Source organism: Heterocephalus glaber, unplaced genomic scaffold, assembly GCF_053883595.1.
Source record: "Heterocephalus glaber isolate CG9 unplaced genomic scaffold, H.glaber_assembly_v1.0 deba00001472, whole genome shotgun sequence".
Taxonomy (NCBI): Eukaryota; Metazoa; Chordata; class Mammalia; order Rodentia; family Bathyergidae; genus Heterocephalus; species Heterocephalus glaber.
Window position 1 is genome coordinate 28381475 of NW_028258315.1, and position 18013 is coordinate 28399487.

General features: G+C 41.6%; 1 protein-coding gene across 2 annotated transcripts in view; it reads right to left on the minus strand.

The window, feature by feature from the left end:
- Positions 1–18013, minus strand: part of Pcnx2 (pecanex 2) — a 226460-nt gene that overhangs the window by 47705 nt on the left and 160742 nt on the right. For both annotated transcript variants that reach the window (XM_087181900.1, XM_087181901.1), the window contains exon 24: positions 2073–2131. In XM_087181900.1, coding sequence (XP_087038026.1) covers positions 2073–2131 — 59 coding nt within the window. The remainder of the gene's footprint in view (positions 1–2072; positions 2132–18013) is intronic.

An 18013-nucleotide genomic window follows, 5' to 3' on the forward strand; every position in this document is an offset into this window, starting at 1 on the left:
TGCTTCCCAATAGAAGGTCAGGGCGCAAGTGGAGGGGATGGAATTGGGGTGTGCTGTGTCTTTCCCATGTGCTCCCTGCTGGATACTCCTGGTGTCTTCCCTCCCTCTGGAATCTCTCAAGCTGAGGGACACAATTTTTTAAAGAGAAGACTGAAAAACTGGAAAGTCTCCCTGGTCTGTGGTCCTGCGGATAGAAGTTCTAGAAGAGAAGAATTTATTTTAGGGCTTCTATTTTAGAAGCAGCTATTCTTGGGGAGGGGGGTGGGATGCTGGCTCTGGAAAGCCAGAGAGGTATAATATTGCTCTAAAGAGGAAATGTCCAGAAGATAAAATCCAAGGCTCCCCCTGTGTTTTCTATTGGAGTGAAGCAGGTTCTGGAAAATCCAAGATAATAGGTCTCATTGAAGTATCCCACTCTGTGCTGGTGGGATACAGGGCAGGATGATGGGTTCAGCAAGGTGGAGATGTCCCAAGTTCACTTACATATGAAGAAGGGCACAGCCAGTTGCTAAGAGGTCTGAAAGCTAAGACTATGAGACAGTGAGGCCTTTTCTGGGCCGCCATAGCAGTTAAAAGCTGCTCTGACAGTGGCACACTTATCACCCAATTATGACCACTGGGAGGAACTGGGTGCTGAGTGTACCACATGGTTGAACAAGGCGTCAGTTGACTTGCTCTTCTCCACACTGGAAGCTGTCTGACCTGCTCTTATGCTCATTTTCTGCAATGAATCACAGGCATCCAAGACACTAATTAAAGATGATTTTTAGACTCTAGTATTTTAAAGGAAAGACCTAAGTAAGAAAATTAGCATTTGCTTAAGTGTTCAAACTATTTGACATTTGAATAAAACAAGCCAATTAAAATAACTGAAAGTAGAAATTTGATGCTGGGTATCTTCCTAGTACACGCTGACCACACATCTGCATAAGTAGTGAAAATGAGAGGATAATTATGATCAGCTGAAAGCATTATGTGCTTATGTAACTGTCCACACAGATGACACCGGTGGACTTGTTATGGCACAAAATTGCACAGTTGTACACCAAGAGAGCTCTGTTACTACTGATACATGACAGGAAGTTCTATTACAAAACTCAGCCTGGCTCTCCACATACTTTAAAATTTTAAATTCTGATTTTATATTAATCATGTATATGCAATTCAAATACAGATAGTCCTGACTTAAGATGGTTTGACTTAACAATTCTCAACTTTAAAATGATGTGAAAACAAGATAGGTTGAGTAGAAGCCATTTTTCAAATTTTGAATTTTGATCTTTTCCTGGCTGCCAATATGTGGTCTGATACTCTCATGATTCTGGGCAGCTGCCAGCCAGACCTGTGATCACTCGGAGAAACAACTGACCCCCCCTAGTGTGCTTTGTTGCTAAGCTAGGAAGTTTTGCCAGTTAGGGGTATTACATACATTTTCAGCTTAACAATATTTTTAATTCATACAGTCACAAGAGCATCTGTATTGATAATGGGAATGATACAATTCTTTCAAGAAAAAATCTTGGGCACAAAGGAGGATGTGACATCAATAAAAATATCCACTTCTTGGTTAAAATTACAGTTGAAATTTGGATTCTGGATAAGAGGAAGGAAGAGATAAAAATGGCTAAAGATAAAATAGATTACAGAAAGAAAAAAGTCAAATAATTTTCTAGCTGATAAATCCTTCTGTAGATTAATTTTGGCCAAAGCTTCTGGCTCCTGGCTCCTGGAATGGTTTACCTTTAAAGATAGTATAAGGCTGATGTTTTTCAAAAAAATATTTTTTTTTCTAACAGACCATCCCAAGGTTTATAATTTGTGTTTGATGTTTGCCATACACAAAATAAAAATGTCTTAACAGAGTCATTCAATACTGATTAAGTACCTAATCAGTTCTAAATAATGGAGAAGTGCATTTCCAGACCAAATCAGGCTGCTTGATCAGTCTGCTTACTTGGTTTTATTATATAGTTGGGATATTTACCAAGATGTCCATTGTCTCCACCATGATTTAAAAGAGTGTACTTAATTTCCCTTTAGGATCCATCATGGGTAGCAAAAGATCTTCTTACCTGGATCCTTTTCAATTTGGACCGCCAATCTTGTGTTGGAATTGTCCACTCGCCTTGTGCTAGAAGGGGCCACAAAAGAGTAGAAGGTCAAGATTAGCTGCCATCCAGCTGGAGAGCTAGTTTACAGAGATGAGAGAGAGAGCAGGACACATAGAGGAGCCCACACTTAAAGTGGGAGAATCACTTCAATTGGAGGGTGTTATAGAAAGAGAGGAGTCTCATTGTAAGAGAGGAGGGGAAAGGCACCAGAAGTATGCAGAAGGGAGAGATGAGTAGTTCTCCAACTTGAGAGGATAGCCTTGTGTAAGAAACAACTTTGAACACCAGATCCATGGAGTAAAAATCATGAAAAGCCCGGAAAAGCCCCTCACCTTTAGAACCTGAGAGCAGTGTTTGTTCACACAGGTATTTCTCTTTCCAGATTGATTCCAGAACATCGGTACCCACTGTCTCCATTTGATCACATGAGTTGGGTGCACTCTTACAGACCTTTCTTAGGTTGAACTTTTAACATTAAAATACCTCTTACAAACTTAGGAGGAGACAGATCATCTGCAACCATGGTGACAAATGGCCACAAGAACCAGTTTTGAACATGATTCCTCCCTGACAGTCACCTTGGTTCACAGCTTCAGAAATCCATGCAGTGGTGATCACCCTTTACTTCTGAGAGTCAGTGATGAGGGACTAGTGACTCACTCTAGACTTCTGAGAGGGGACCCATCAAAAACAGCCTCTCCAAGTGACCTCCTTACAGATGCAGACCACCCACGTGTACCCTTCAACTTCATCTTTCCTCAAATGCCACACATCCCCATAATTCTTTGTAAGAAGTCAGAGTCTGCTCTGCCAGTTCTTCCTCTCTGCTTCAAAGGTAGCATTGTGGTTTCTGCATCCTTTCAATGATGAAATAAGAAGTTGGCGTCAAGCCTCCAAAACTGATGACGTTCAACAGTGATAAACGTGGGAGCCTCATATTGTCCAAATTGACATGTTAGCCACTGAGAAAGGGATTTCAAAAGAACCATGTCAGCACTGAGCACAGGGTTTGAACAGAGTGAAAGCACTGAGGGTTCACTGACATGCTGGAAAGCCCGGACTGTGACTCACCAGGCCCTGTTTTGTGGTCATCCCGCCCTCTGATTTCCAAGACCCAGCTATGGAGTCCTTTCTCCCTACCTCACCATGCCTACCCTCCAGCTCTGGGTAGCATCCTCCCCCTTATCTTTTTCGACAGTTGCTTCCTGTCCTTGCAGCTGTCCCTTTCCATCCCCTCACTGTTTCTCTCTGCCCTCTTATCTCTCTTGTCTCCACCACTTGCTTTCTCTGAAAGCTGCTGTGAACTTTGTGCCAGGTGACTCCTTTCTTTGTGCTCTTTTTTTCCTTCCATATTTTTCTTTCTGTACTGGAGATTGAACCCAGGGATTTTCCAGTGGGCTATATCCCTAACCTGTTTTTTTTGAAACAGGGTCTTCCTAAATGCCCAGGCTGGGCTGGAACTCATGATGCTACTGCTTCAGCATCCCAGAGTCCTGGGATTACAGGCCTACAGCACCATGCCTGGCCTTTGTCTATGCTCTTTTGTACATCCTACTTCTCCATAGGAGCACGTCCTGGTTAATGTCACTAACAATGGTGGCCACTCATGTTCATATAGCACCTGCTTGTGTTGTGCACCTGATCCAGGTACTTTCCAGGTCCTGGCTCACTGTACTCACACAGCTTCCTTCTGAGACATGCTGTTATCATGCCCATTTTCGAAAAGGACACAGTTGAGCACCAGAGAGATGTAAAGTGCCCAAGGGAATGGACTGAATAGCTGGTGGAGCCAGGGTTTGAACTCAGGACAGCTGACTCTGGAGCCTCCACCCCACACCACATCCTATATGTCTCTGTGTGCTTATCTGACTATATCTACTTCTTAAACTAGACTCTACATGCTATGGGAGCAACATTTTGGTTTTCAATTGGCACTCAGTTGTCAGTAAGAACTTGCTGAATGAGTGAACAGTCAAAGATAAGGCTGTGGGTTTTGTCCCCGTGATACCTGTAGGAAGAAGGAGACAGGCTATCACTTGATGCCACAGATTTGGCTTATGTTTAAACATGACCACTGACATACTCCATATGACTTAATACATGGCAAGCATTTGTCAGGAATGGTGCTCAAGAAGAGATTTTACAATGTGTACTTTGTGAAACTGTCTTGTGGGAATCAGAGCAGATAAAAAGATATTGGGGAGGAAATACATTTTGAATAAATAAAAAGGCCAACATTCTAGGGGGGAAACCTCTAGTTTTTCTCCCATGCCTGTCTCAAACACTGAACAACTGCTGGGCCAGCTCCCGTGTGAATGAGGACGAACCAATCCCTCTCGGATGGATGGTTTGGAGAACACGTGATTCTGTTGCATCTCCAGAATGCCGTATGCCCCACACACCACTCTGCCACTGCTTCAATTTTCCTTCCAAATACCCTCATGGCAACTCTGGAAATAAAAGAGCCCAGGGTGGCAGAAAAATAAAGCAAACAACAAAATTCTTCCTAATGAAGGCTGAAATCCCATGTCTGCATGGTCGGTCCCTAAATGGAATTTTAATTTCACCTTAAGACCTAGGACAAATGGAATTTTCAGCAGCAGAATAAACAATTTTTACAGTGGGACTGAGCCAAAAGAAAGTCATTTACCAGACTCCTTAGGGAATGGGAACACCCTCTGAAACTACATCCAGTGGAAAGCTGTCTTTTCAAAGGCAATAGCCTATTTGGAATGCACAGTGTTAACTTTTGATGAGCAATGGCTCCTCGAGGCCACCTGGGACCCCTGGGCCTCGGGCTCTCCACCACTTCGCTCAGAAGGTGAGGTGTCAGCCACTCTGGGCAATCTGAGCCTCACTCTAGTAACTTCCTCCTGCAAATTCAGTGCTTACCACTTCAAGTGCTAATTAGCTCAGTAATTGGATTTCTGCCTTAACTGTCCTGTCCCATAACGTTAAATTTGTTGCTCAAAGACAAAGTGGGGCTTGGATCTCACCCCTTCAGTCTCAGGAGGAGCATGCGAGGCATTAGGCATGCGACTGCATGTGTGATGTCAGCCCTTGCCTGACGGTCACTGCACTGCTGGACAGAGTCATCCTAGGCTATGAGTCCACTTCTCCAGAGAAGTGGACTCACGGTGAGGCTCCTCTCCCATGTCAGCAGACAGCAGGGCTGGTTTCCCTCTGCAGCTGGCCTTCCCACCCCCAGGTCTGTCTCCCTAGGCAAATACCTCCTTTCCCCTATGGTTTTCTCAGAGCAACTTGAATGATTTAACATCAGTTTAATGATACTACTTTAAATTCCTCTTTGTCAGCATATATCAACTATTTACAGTGGAAGTATTCCCATAATTTGCTCAACATGATTAGCTGGAGTGAGAAATTTGGTGGTGTTTGTTCCACAAGCAGACACAGGTGGGGTTCAGAATGGACAGTGGATCTATTCCTGGGCAGGGTGGCCTTGGAGAGATCTGCATGATGAAAAGCAGCTGGAGTTTTGATGAAAGGTATTATCTCCTCATGAACTGGATACATGCAAGAGGCACATCTGGGTTTGGCTTTCAGTTTCATGCTGCTGCTCTGACAGCCATGTTCTTTTCTGCAAAGTCAGTGATGCCATGCTGGCTGCAGTTCCCATGTGTCTCAGGAGGGCTTGGCAAGAGAGACACTTCCTGAGGACAGGTAGCCTGCTGTCCTGTGGGCTCTGAGCTTTGCCTTTCCTACATTTGTCCTTCAAGACCCAAAAGACAGCTCAATTTGACCATTTCTTCCAGTTGGCAGACGTTCTTTGTTACAAAGTCGGCTGTTGTGTTGGGTGCTTGACTTCTCGGGATTTTGTCTGAATTCTCTAGTACCTTGAAGACTTTGAGAAAGCAATGACTTTAAGTTGTAAGAAAATAGTTGATTTTTTTCCCTTATATTTCATTTAGTTCTTTTTAGTTGCCCTTACTAGGGAGGGTTGGTCTTAAGTACCTAGCAGGTCATTACTAGTAACTGAACTACTAGGGTAGTTTGTAGAAATTACAGAAGGGTGAGTTCTTTCGAAGTCTAATATATAATCAGTGCTTTGCAATATTCCTGAATGGTATATCCCACATCTGGCTTTGTGCATATGTACTTGTGTATGGGTATATGCATGTGTTCTGTCATATACACTAGAGCTACATTCTCTTTTTTTGGTACTGGGGATACATTCTTAATTATGTTATTTAGGTCTTCTATATCCTTATCTGATTCTGGATCTCTTGATTCGTCATGAATGAGAAAAAGTGAATTACCTTTCCAACCATGGCTGTGTTTTTATTTTTTCCTTTGTGAATTTTGCCATGTAATTTAAAGTGCTGATATTTATTATTTACCTTCATTGTGAATTTTAGTTTTTAGCACTACAAAATGTTCTTGATCCTAATGGCTTCTGCTCCAAATTCATCTATGTTTAAGATTAAACCACAATTGTAGCTTTAATTTGTTCATCTTTGCCTAATACTTTCACTACTTTTATTTTAAGCTTTTCTAAATCACCATATTTTAAAGCACATTTTACTATGGTATGATTATAAAAACATAAAAACAAAACTGTAGTATTATAAATCATAAGATAATACCATGAACAACATAATTAGAAACAATTCATGAATCAAAATTAAGTTTTATTGGAAATGAAAATACACTGAACTGAAAGAAAACAAAAATACACATACAATATTATTTGGCCTCACTTAAAGCAGTGTTAAAAGAGAAATGCATAGTACTACCTTTGGTGTTTTATATGAGGACACATTAAAAATGCAAAATTACAAAGATTTGTCCTTTTTTTTTTTTTAAGAGTTCTATAATTTTAAGTCTTCCACTATGGCCTTTGAGCTATTTTGTATATTTTGAGTTAATATTTGTATATAGTATGAGAGAGGATACAATTCTTTTGCATACAGATCCCAGCCATCCCCGCCCCATTTGTCGAAGAAGCATGTCCTTTCCCCCACTGAATAGGCTTGGTACCCTGTGGAAATTCAGCTCATCATAGATGTATAGATTTTTGACTGTACTTGGAATTCTACCTTCTTGACCTACCAGTATTATGTCTATCCTTGTGCCTATATCTATTTTATAGTAACACTTTAACTATGTAGTCAGTTTTGAAACCAGTACATCTGGTCCTCCAACTTTACCATTTTTAAATATTGTTTGACTATTCATGGTCCCTTGAAATTCCATGAGTTTTAGGATGAGCTTCTCCATTTATGCAAAAAGGTCAGTTATAATTTTGACAAGAATGTAGATCAACTGGGGTGTACTACCTTCCTAAAAACATTAAGTCTTCAAATTCATGAATATGAATATCTTCTATTTATTTATAGCTAGTTTTTTTCAATGTGGTTTTCAGTTTTCAGTGTTCATAGCTTCCACTCCATTGGTTAAACTTACTCCTAAATATTTTGTTCTTTGAATGCCATTATAAGTTGAATTGTTTTCTTAATTTCATTTCAGATTGTTCTTTGCTGCTATATACAAATATAACTAACTTGTGTATGTTTATCTTGTATCTTGCAAATTACTTGAATTCAATTATTAAGGTTTAGTAGTTGTTTTGTGGATTTTAGGATTTCTTATCTATGACACGGTGTCCATCTGGTGAGTAGTGACAGTTTTCCTCCTTCCTTTCCAGTACCTTTCTTTCCTTGCCTAATTGCCCTGTCTAGGACTTTCAGCACAATGCTGAGTGGAAACAATGACCGTGACCATCCTTGTTGAGTCTTTGACCTTTTTATACATGCTTTTTATCATATTGAGGATATCCTCTTCTATCCCTATTTGTTTAGTGTTTTCTAACCATGACAGGGTGTTGTGGTTTTGTGAAATGATTTTTTTTGGTACCGGGGATCGAACTCAGGACCTTGGGCTTTCAAGGCAGGCAGTGGCACCACTGAGCTAAATCCCCAGCCCTGTGAAATGATTTTTTGACATCAATTGAGATGATATGCTTTTTCCTTCATTCTATTAGTATGGTATATTATCTTGATTTATTTTTATGTGTTGAACCACCCTTGCATCTCACAGCAAATCTCACTTTTTACACTGTAGAATTCTTTGAGTACCCTGCAGACTTGGTTTACTAGTATGTTTTCAGGACTTTCTGGATCTACATCAGAAGGGTTATTGATTGGCTTGAAGTTTATTTTTCTTGGGATGACTTTTTCTACTATTAGTTTCAGGGTAATACTGGTCCCACAGGATGATTTAAAGAATTGCTCTTCTCCCTGCTACATTTTAGATAGTTTGAGAATGACTGGCATTAATTATTCTTTAAACATTATAATCATCCTGAGCATTTCTTTTACTTTGTTGAAAATGTTTTTGATTAGTGATTTATTCCCTTATTATGGGTCTATGCACATTTATCTTTCTTCTTCAGTCAGTTTTTAATAGTTTGGGGATTTCTAAAATTTCTACATTTCATATAGGTTATCTCATTTTTTGGAATGAAATATCTTATCACAGACTTCCTTTATACTGCTTTTCTGACATTAAGCCAATAAAAATGTGCTGATTAATACTAATTTGAGCTGCTGCCTCCGCCTCCTCCTCCTTCTTACTCTTTTTCTTCACCATTCTAGCTAAAGGTTTGTTAATTTTGTTAATCTTTTCAAAGAACTAACTTTTGGTTTTATGTATTCTCTCTATTGTTTTTCTAGTCTCTGTTTTATTTATCTCCACTGTAATCTCTTTATTTCATTCTGCCTGCTTGCTTTGGAGGTTTTTGACTTTTTTTTCTAATTCTTTAAGGTGGAAGGTTAAGTGATTGATTTGATATCTCTCTTATTTTTTAACATAAACATTTAGAGTTATGGATTTACCTCTGAACAAAGCTTAACCTACATCTCATAAGTTTCACTGTAATTTCAATTTACTTCATCTCAAAGCATTTTCAAATTTCCTTTATGAGTTCTTCTTAGACCCATTGTTTATTTAAGAATGTTGTTTAATTTACACATATTGAGGAATTTTCCAAATTTTTTCCTGAAATTAACTTCCAATTTTACTACATTTTGATTGAAGAACATATTTTATATGATTTTTCCTTTAAATTAGCAGAGGTTTGTTTTGATGATCTAGTAGGTTAGTAACCTGGAAAACAGTCCATGTGCACTTGAAATATTCTTTTTTTGGTACTGGGGATGGAACTCGGGACCTTGAGCTTGTGAGGCAGGGTGGCAGAACCACTGAGCTAAACCCCCGGCTACTTGAAATATTCTTAAAGTGCATTATTTAGAACTTTACTTTGTAAAATGCCTTGTAAAGAAGATAAAAAGACAACTAGAGACTTGAAGAAAACATTTGCTAAACACATATCCAACAAAGTAGTATATCCAACAAAGTAGTAGTACCTAGAATATACAAAAAAATTCTCAAAGCTCAACAGCTAAAGAACAATAGCTACAACAAACATAATTAGAAAATAAGCAAAAAGACATGAACAAATATTTATCTGATATATCACAATATACTGAAGGCAAATATGTTCAAGCAAAGATATTCAAAATTATTAATAGGAAAAAGCAAAGTAAGATATCACTGTTTACTTCTCAGAATGGCTAAAATAAAAAATAGTAAGAACAACAAAATGTTGCCAATAATAGGGAGAAACTTGATCTCTTGTACATTTTTCTTAGGGAATTAAAACTATATAACCACACTAAAAAACCATTTGGCAGTTTCTTAACAAACAACCGTGAAAAAAAAAGATACCATATTGATCCAGCAATGTCAATTTTGAACAATTATCAGTGAAATCAAGACTTACATTCACACAAAAACCTACAGATGAATGTCTATGGCAGCTTTATCCTTAAATGCCCCAAATGAGAAACAACCCAGACAGGTGAGTGAGTTGTTAAGCAGACTCTGATGCTTCTGGGCCATGGGTCACTCAGCACCATAATGGAACAGAGTACTGGCCATACAATAACCCGGATAGATCTCCCCTGAGTTAACACTGAGCGAAGACAGCCAACCCCAAAAGATTAAATCCTGCATGATTTCACTTATATATATTCTTGCAATGACCAAATTTGAGAAATGAGGACAGACAGTGGCCAACAGGAGCTGAGAAGGGGGAGGAGCAGGGAAGATACCTGTGCCTATCGAGGGGCAACGGAAGAGATTTTTGTAGTGATGGAAATGCTCTGTCTTTAGTGCACCAAGTTCAATCTCCAGGTTCTGATAGTTTTGCATGTTGTTGCCATTGGAGAAAACAAGTAAAAGGTACATGAGTTTTCTCTGTATTTTTTTTTCAATTAACAAATCTATAATTGGCTAAAATTTTTAATTCAGAAAAATCTCCACAGCTAATGGCAGGCTTGGATGTAGTGACTATAATACATTCATGGATCATTCTTATCTCTGATCCTAACTTGTTTCATATCAATTTAAGATTGCTTCCCCTCCACTACAGCCAGAAAAAATCCAGGACTATTCAACATTTTTAAATACAGGATACACAGTCCAACTATTTATTCACACCAAAGCTGTAAATATTAGAGGTGAAAAGTTTTTTTTCTGGAAAAATAACTAATAAAAATGGTAATAAAAAGCCCAAATGGCATATGGTTGACCAGAGTCAGCCAAGTGGGAAGTTGAGGAAATGGAGAGGAAGAGGGCTGCAGGCACTTTGCAGTGAGACTGGCCTTAGTTTTCTTGTGCTTTTTCCTTCTCTTTCAGAGCAGAGCACTGCACTTTGCTCGCATTATATCTAAGGCTGTTGCAAAATCAAGCCCACCCAAATTTATGCTCCTCATTCTACAATCATCTTGAAGCCCCTTGTCAAATCATTTATTGATTAAAAACTGGAACATGGAAGCCTGTGTTCTATCAGTCTGAATTCTCTTCAAAGAGGCTTCTTACAAACTTCATTTTCTACCCAAACAATTTTCTCTAAGATGCACTAAGAACTTTCTGTCTTTCATTTCCACAAACTTCACAGTATCTTTCTTTTACAAAGTCCTCCCTGCAGCAAAATAGTCTCCAACTAGGCAGCCTCTGAAAAAAAATCTAAAAAGTAACCCAGTAGAACAGTACAAAATATAAAAGGCATATAATGCATTAAATTGCCTTTACTTGTTGGTGGGAGTGCAGACTGGTGTAACCACTGTGTAAATCAATATGGAGATACCTCAAAAAACTAGGATTAGAGGTTCCATTTGACCCAGCTATCTTTCTGCTGGGTATCTTCCCAAAAGAATTAAAAGAATCATGCCACAGTGATATATGCACACCCATGTTTATAGTGGCACAGTTTGTAATAGCTAAAGCTTGGAAACAGCCCAATTGCCCATCAACTGGAGACTGGATAAAGAAGATGTGGTTTTTCTATAAAATGGAGTACTACTCAGCCATAAAGAACGAGAAACTGGAGACATTTATAACTAAATGGATGCACATTGAGGCCATACTCTTAAGTGAAATAAATAGGACACACGTGTAAAAACCAAATAGTTTCTCTGGTATGAAAAACTAAAAGCATAAATAAGGTTCAAATGATATAACTGATAATGTGAAATAGGAAGAAAAGGTCTAAAGGAGTTGGGGAAGTGGGAAGGGTAGGGGAAAGGAAAGAAGGGAAAAGAAAAAATATAGAAAAGGAAAAACATGGAAACAAAGTCTTTGTAAATAGGAAAGGGTGGAGGTGGTGAAGGGAGGGCAGGGAAATGGGGAAAAAATAAGAATCAAGACACATCATGTACAGGTACAAGATCCCAACTATGAATGTAATTGTATTGTATACCTAAAATGTATCAATAAACTTAATGATAAATTAAAACAAAATAAATTGCCTTTACTTTTATTGAGTAATCTCCTCCTCCTAATTATTATGTATGTGATTATTTTTGTATTACTGGTCATTTTTCATTTACAAATCATGAAGGAGACCATCTGTCACAATTTTGCAGACAGCTTAATGTGGCCTTCTGTATGCAGAAGAACACTATAAATCCTGTGGTGGGGACAGAGAGGAATATTTCCAAAATGACAAGAAAAGAGTAGTTTCCCATATGCATATGATATATCAAGTCCAATAATGAAACCATAAATCTAGGTACCAAGCATCAGTAATTACACACAAGCCTGGGCAAAGTCTTTGATCTCAATGAAGCAGGACTGAAGTTAGTCTTGGATATATGCTCAGAGTAACAAGGTTAAGCAAGCCCTAGAGATGATCCTAGAATCCAATGGGACGAGTTTTAACATAGAGCCTCAAATCCCCTTCTGGGGAGTGACCTTCTTCCAGATACTGCATATCTGCCCAGGTAATAGCCTGCATCTCACATATTTAAGTCACATAGCAAAAGGTTTTGAAATAGTATAGATTTAAAGGTTGCATATTTCTTGCCTGCCTTTGTTTAGGATAAATCAGTTTCATCTCCCAACACTTCCCTCAAAGCTGGGTCTCTCCTCTCTGTGGCTGCCATGACTCAATCTAGGCTCTGCCCTCCCTCCTGTCTATTGTCCCAAGCCCGTGTGACACACAGCCATCCATCAACCCCAGTCAGATGCAAGGCCTCACTACTGGTGACCTTGAAGAGTCAGCAGCTCCCGACAGCTGGGAAGCAGGTGGCCACGTCTGGCTCTGTCCCACAGCCCATGGCCAGTTTTACGATTCTGCACTTTTAAAATGCTTTCAAGGCTCAGCAAAATGAAACAGAATCCCAAGTAAAATTATGCACCACAGTGTAATGAATAGCTCAAACCAGTGCTATTTGAGAAACTCGGTGCACTGGAGTTCCTCAAAAGCATCTTCTTTGTAGAATATATCTGCATAATAGCTCATCACCATGCCTCAAGTGTCAAACCTTTCCCTGGGGATGTACGTGAGAGGTTTTTCATCCATCAGCAAAACAGCATAATGGGGCCAAGCTCATAATTTCATTTCTCACATGAAGCAGTGTGCACACATAGACCTGGGACTCCTGTGGCAGGAGGTTCCTGAGGCAGAGAAGTGAGGACTGGCCTAGTCATGGAGCACAGCCACAAGCCAAAAAGCTGAGGAAGGCTCTAAATCCTAGCCACCACGTGGCCCTGATGGTACCAAGGGGATGCTGGGCACCTTCTCTGAAACCCTTGGCTATCTGGATCCACAGAAGTGTGGCAATAAAGGTCTATCTGTGTGCTGGCAATCCCTGGAAGCAGAAGGTAAAGAGAATGGATTTCTTTTATTAGGAGTCTTTTGATTTCAGTGACAAAAACTCTACTCAAAATGGCAAACACAAAACAAGGAATTCATTGGCTCATCAGCTAAAAGGTATGATTGGGCCCAGCTGGCTAACAGCAGGGGTGGTGTCGACAGGGAGCATTTTCAGTGCCCCTCGGCCCTGCCTTCCTCTGTCTGATGCATCCTCAGGTCAATTTTTGGCTTATGGTGACAAGAGGGTGGCACCAGCATTAGGTTTGTATCCCACATTGCTGAGGTGGGGTAAGAGACTCCCCTTCTCTGCAGGCCTCCCATGCCCCACGGTTCCCAGGCTCACTCTGGCCCACAGAAACAATGGGTGTCTGGGACTGGCAATCACTGTCTATTGCTGTGGCCCTGCTGGCCTGTCTCACTCACCTGTACATCAGTTGCCTGGCTGTGGCCTAACATAAGTCTCACTAGTATGAAATGAGACACGAGGCAGGTTTGTCCCATGTAGCCCCACTACTTGGCTGCATTTGTTGACTTTATACTTAATGCTCTCTGGGCTCCTCACTCAGCTTTGATACCTCAGATTCATTACACATAACTAAGACTCCTTCTTGCTAGTTTCTCTTCATTTCTGTTTCTTTAGGGAAGTTCAAGACTTGGTCCTTTGTCCTGCCCAGCCTGTACTTGTCAATCCCAGGATCTACAGTCTCCCCAGACATGGCTCTGTGGTGGTGAAGCCATGTTAATCCCTAACACGTCTTTTACTACCGCCCACCACCACCACATGCACCTGCACTATGGTGTTGGTTGGCTCAGGCTGCTATAACAAAGTAGGAAAGGATAAGATGCTCACACACACCAGAGTTCATTTCCCAGCTCTGGAGCCTGGAAATGAGGTCTGGGCACCAGCATGGTCCAGTTCCGAGGAGAGGCCTCCTCTGGGTCACAGATGGTCAACTTCTCATGGTGTCCTCATAGGGTGGAAAAGTCACCAATCGGTGAGGGTTCTTTTGTTCAATTCAGATGAAAGTCACAATGGCAATGTGTGGCACCCTTGATGTTAATGACTCTGGGACCTGAATACCTGCACTCCTTGGCTCTCCATGTCACAGCTCCAGCCCCTGAGCACCTACAGCCCCCAATGATCCGCCTTGGTATCACAGCTCCCAGCCACCCGACAGCTCCTCAGCAGCTGAGATCCATGGCCCCTTGGCAGCTTTCTGGTGCTCTTCTAGCAGCCTCCACTGCCTTTCTGGGGTTCTCTACTGGTCTCTACCTCTTATTTCTGGAGCCCTCAGGGCTGGCTGCCCTCCACTGACCAAGGGCATTGCTTATGTAAGACAGTGGGCCATGCATGTGCAGTTTGTACATTCACAGACTTGTTTGAGGACTTTCCCAGCAATAGAGGACAGAGTCAGTGCTATGGTTTACATCTGGATGTTCCCCCAAAACTTCATGGACTCAGAAGGGGGATTTGTGGAAGGTGATTAGATCACGGGGCACTTCCGCTGGCTGGGTATTAGGAGGTGGGATCTGGTAGGAAGAAGCCGGTCACTGGGAGTGTGACCAAGGATGGTGCATCTCCCTCCCTAGTTCTCCCCTTTGCTCTCTGCTTTTCCAGATACCATGGGGTGAGTAGCTTTCCTCTACCAGACCCTTCCATCGTGCCTTCCTGCCTTGGAGCTGGCCAACTATGGACAGAAGCCTGAGCCAAAATAAAGCTCTCCTCCTTTAATTTGTTGGTATCAGGAATTGAGTCTCAGTGCCTAGGAAAGTGACTAAAACTGTCAGGGTGGGGTCATTTGGGACAGGTCAAAGGTTCAAGCCTGCTGTGGCCCAGGCAGTTTCTCCTGGAACAGTGAGAGTGGGAAGAGCATTGCTGTCCCCTCAACCTAGCCCAGCCCCTGTCAGCATGGCTTAGAGGTTCAGAGGTCACCTGGGGATGGTGGAGACCCTGAGCTCAGTGCCCAGGTCACCCTTGAGGACAGGCAATGGGGGAGGATGTTAGAGGTGACAGTTGGTTTCTGCCCCTTCTGGCTGTCAGAAGGAGGAGGGAGAGGGAGCTCAGCTGACAGGCTGCTGGGGAAGTGACTGGCCCATGAGGATTCTAACTTCATCCAGTAGATTCGTCTATTGATGAGATCACAGTTTGATACATTACTGAAAATGGATCATGTAGTGTGATCTGGAGAACTTACCCTTTGCCTCATCCTTTCCCTGACTCTTTCCCTTCTCTGCTTCCTGGTGCCATGAGGTGAGCAGCAATCCTCTGCCACATCCTTCTACTGTGTTGTCTCTGCCTTGCCATAGGCCTAAATGGCATCAGCTAGTCACAGACAGAAGCCTTTGAAACTGCAAGCCAGAATACACCTTTCCCTTTAAGCTGTATATGGCAGGTATCTCATCATAGTGACAAACACAAGAAGTATTCTCTGCTTGAAAGCTCAGTCTAATGACTGAAATGGTGATTTGGGGTGAGTAGCATGCGTGCTGACCTGTCCTGAGACCACGATGAAGTTCAGAATCCAAGTCTGTGCAGATCCCTCCAGGAGGGACCAAGAGGCCATCCCTGGGGCCAGGCACACAGACAGAGCTGTCCCAAGGCCTGAGGCTAGGACCAACCATCCTTTCCAAACAGGCTCCTACAGTCACACTGGATACTTATACCAAGGCTGGCCGGCGAGGGCACACACTGTAGCTGAGAATTCCTGACTCTTTGTGTGTGTTTGTGAGTGGGTGGGGGCATGGATGGGACATAATGGAAAGCATTTAGGGCGTGGAACAAGGCCAGACCTGGGTTAATAAAGTTCTGTGGCCTTGGGCAAGTTATCTAACTTTCCTGAGTTTCCTTTGTTCCAATCTGTCAAATGAGAAAAATGAAACTCTGTAGAGTGGTTGTAAGAGCAGGGATGAACCTATTAGAGGAGGTGAGCAGGTGTTCAGTAAATATGGAAAGATGAGGACTGCCATTGTTACTGCTACTATTGCTGCCTTTCTCCTGCAGTCTGCAAATTCATCATCACTAATAATAGATTGAGGGGCCAATATACTCCAAAGCCTTAGGATTCCTCATAAGAAAACTTCACGACTTGTATCTCAGCTGAAACTGAAACCAGGCATCAGAAACACATTGAATCCTTTGCCATGTGTCTAGGCACCTAGTAAAGGTACCCAAGTAAGTTCTGGAATAATCTAACTACAAACTGAAATATGTGAATCCTTCCCTGGATAACTTTAAATGGAGAGCAACTCTTAATTATAGGATTGCATTTCTCTCTCAGCCCATGAGACAAGATGAGCTGCTTGTTTCAAACTTGAGGAAAAAAAAAGGCTTTGTGAGAAACTCAGCGCTTTGCATAAACCACCTTTAAACCAGTACATCCAGCAAAATCCATTTTGAAAATCTTTCAAAATTCAGTGCGAACTTATGAACTACTTTGTTGGACTGCCCTAACCCATTCAGCCACCTTGGTCCCGCCTGTTTGTCATCACTAGCAAAAATGAATAAAAACCCAGGTGGTGACAGGTAAGGATGTCTGCGGCCAAAGCAAGGAAACTAGAGAGATAGGGAATGGCGTGATGGAACACTGGGTTAAATTCAGTAAGGTGAGAATTGATGGAGGAAGTGCAAATTTCTTGTTTTCAGTAAACTACATATTCCCATAAGATTGGGATGCTGAAGGCTTGAAGTGGCCACCATTTGGTAAAATAATAGAGAAGCACTATATTTTAAGAGGTATAAAGAGAGAAGAACATTTGGTTCATGAAAACAACAAGTTCTCCTATTGCAAGCTGACTAGATGACATCAAGAGCAGGTCATGAATGAAGTCAGGAAGAGGACTAGGAACAAACCTAGGAACATCTGGACGAGGGTTATCTAGGTGCCCAAGGTCTGAACCACTTTCATAAGGAACTCTTAGTCTCATGCTGGGTTGCCCAGGACTCGACTGGTGGGTACATCCAGGGGACTGTGGCACCAGTGACACCACAAAGAGCAGCCTCAGCACAATGGCGTACAGACCTCTCCACCAGAGGGAAAGTGGCTGACTGCCTCCCTTCCATGGAAAATAGAGAAGATGCTATGGCCCTTTGGACAAAGCCACCCATAAAACAAACCCAAGAAGGGACTAGAAAGTAACACCATGACTCACAAGAGCTCACTGAGCTAGCTTGAATATTTTATCATATACTTTGCTATTAGATAAACCACAAAATAGTGGAACTTAGCCATCCTATTATTCCACTAAGGCAGCTGTGATGCTCAAAAATTAGAACTGGGCTCTGTGAATGGCCGAGGTGTGAAAATAAACAGTGCTAGAAGGAAAACTCATGTTTATGAGGCTCTCATGGAATGCTGGCTGCGGACTGCTGTCACATGATGTACACACATGTCATTTCACTGAGCAATGTGACTGCGCTCTGCCATTCCAGAAAGGACTTCAGGAAGGTTGCAAGGACCCATAAAACATGTCTGGGCATACTGTATTAGAAGTTGAATGAGAGAAGACAGAAACACGGAGAATGGGAAGGAGCTGGGGCAAGGGGTAAGGTTGAAAAGCCATCCATCCAGAGGTGGAATGATTCCCTTGCATTTGATCCTGGGGGATTGTGACTTGCTTGCAGAAAGTGAGATAGGATGATGCTGTGGCGCTTCTGAGACAGATCAGAAAAAAAAAATAGTGTACTTTCCCCTTTATTCACACTTATGCTGGAGTTCCTGAGGCT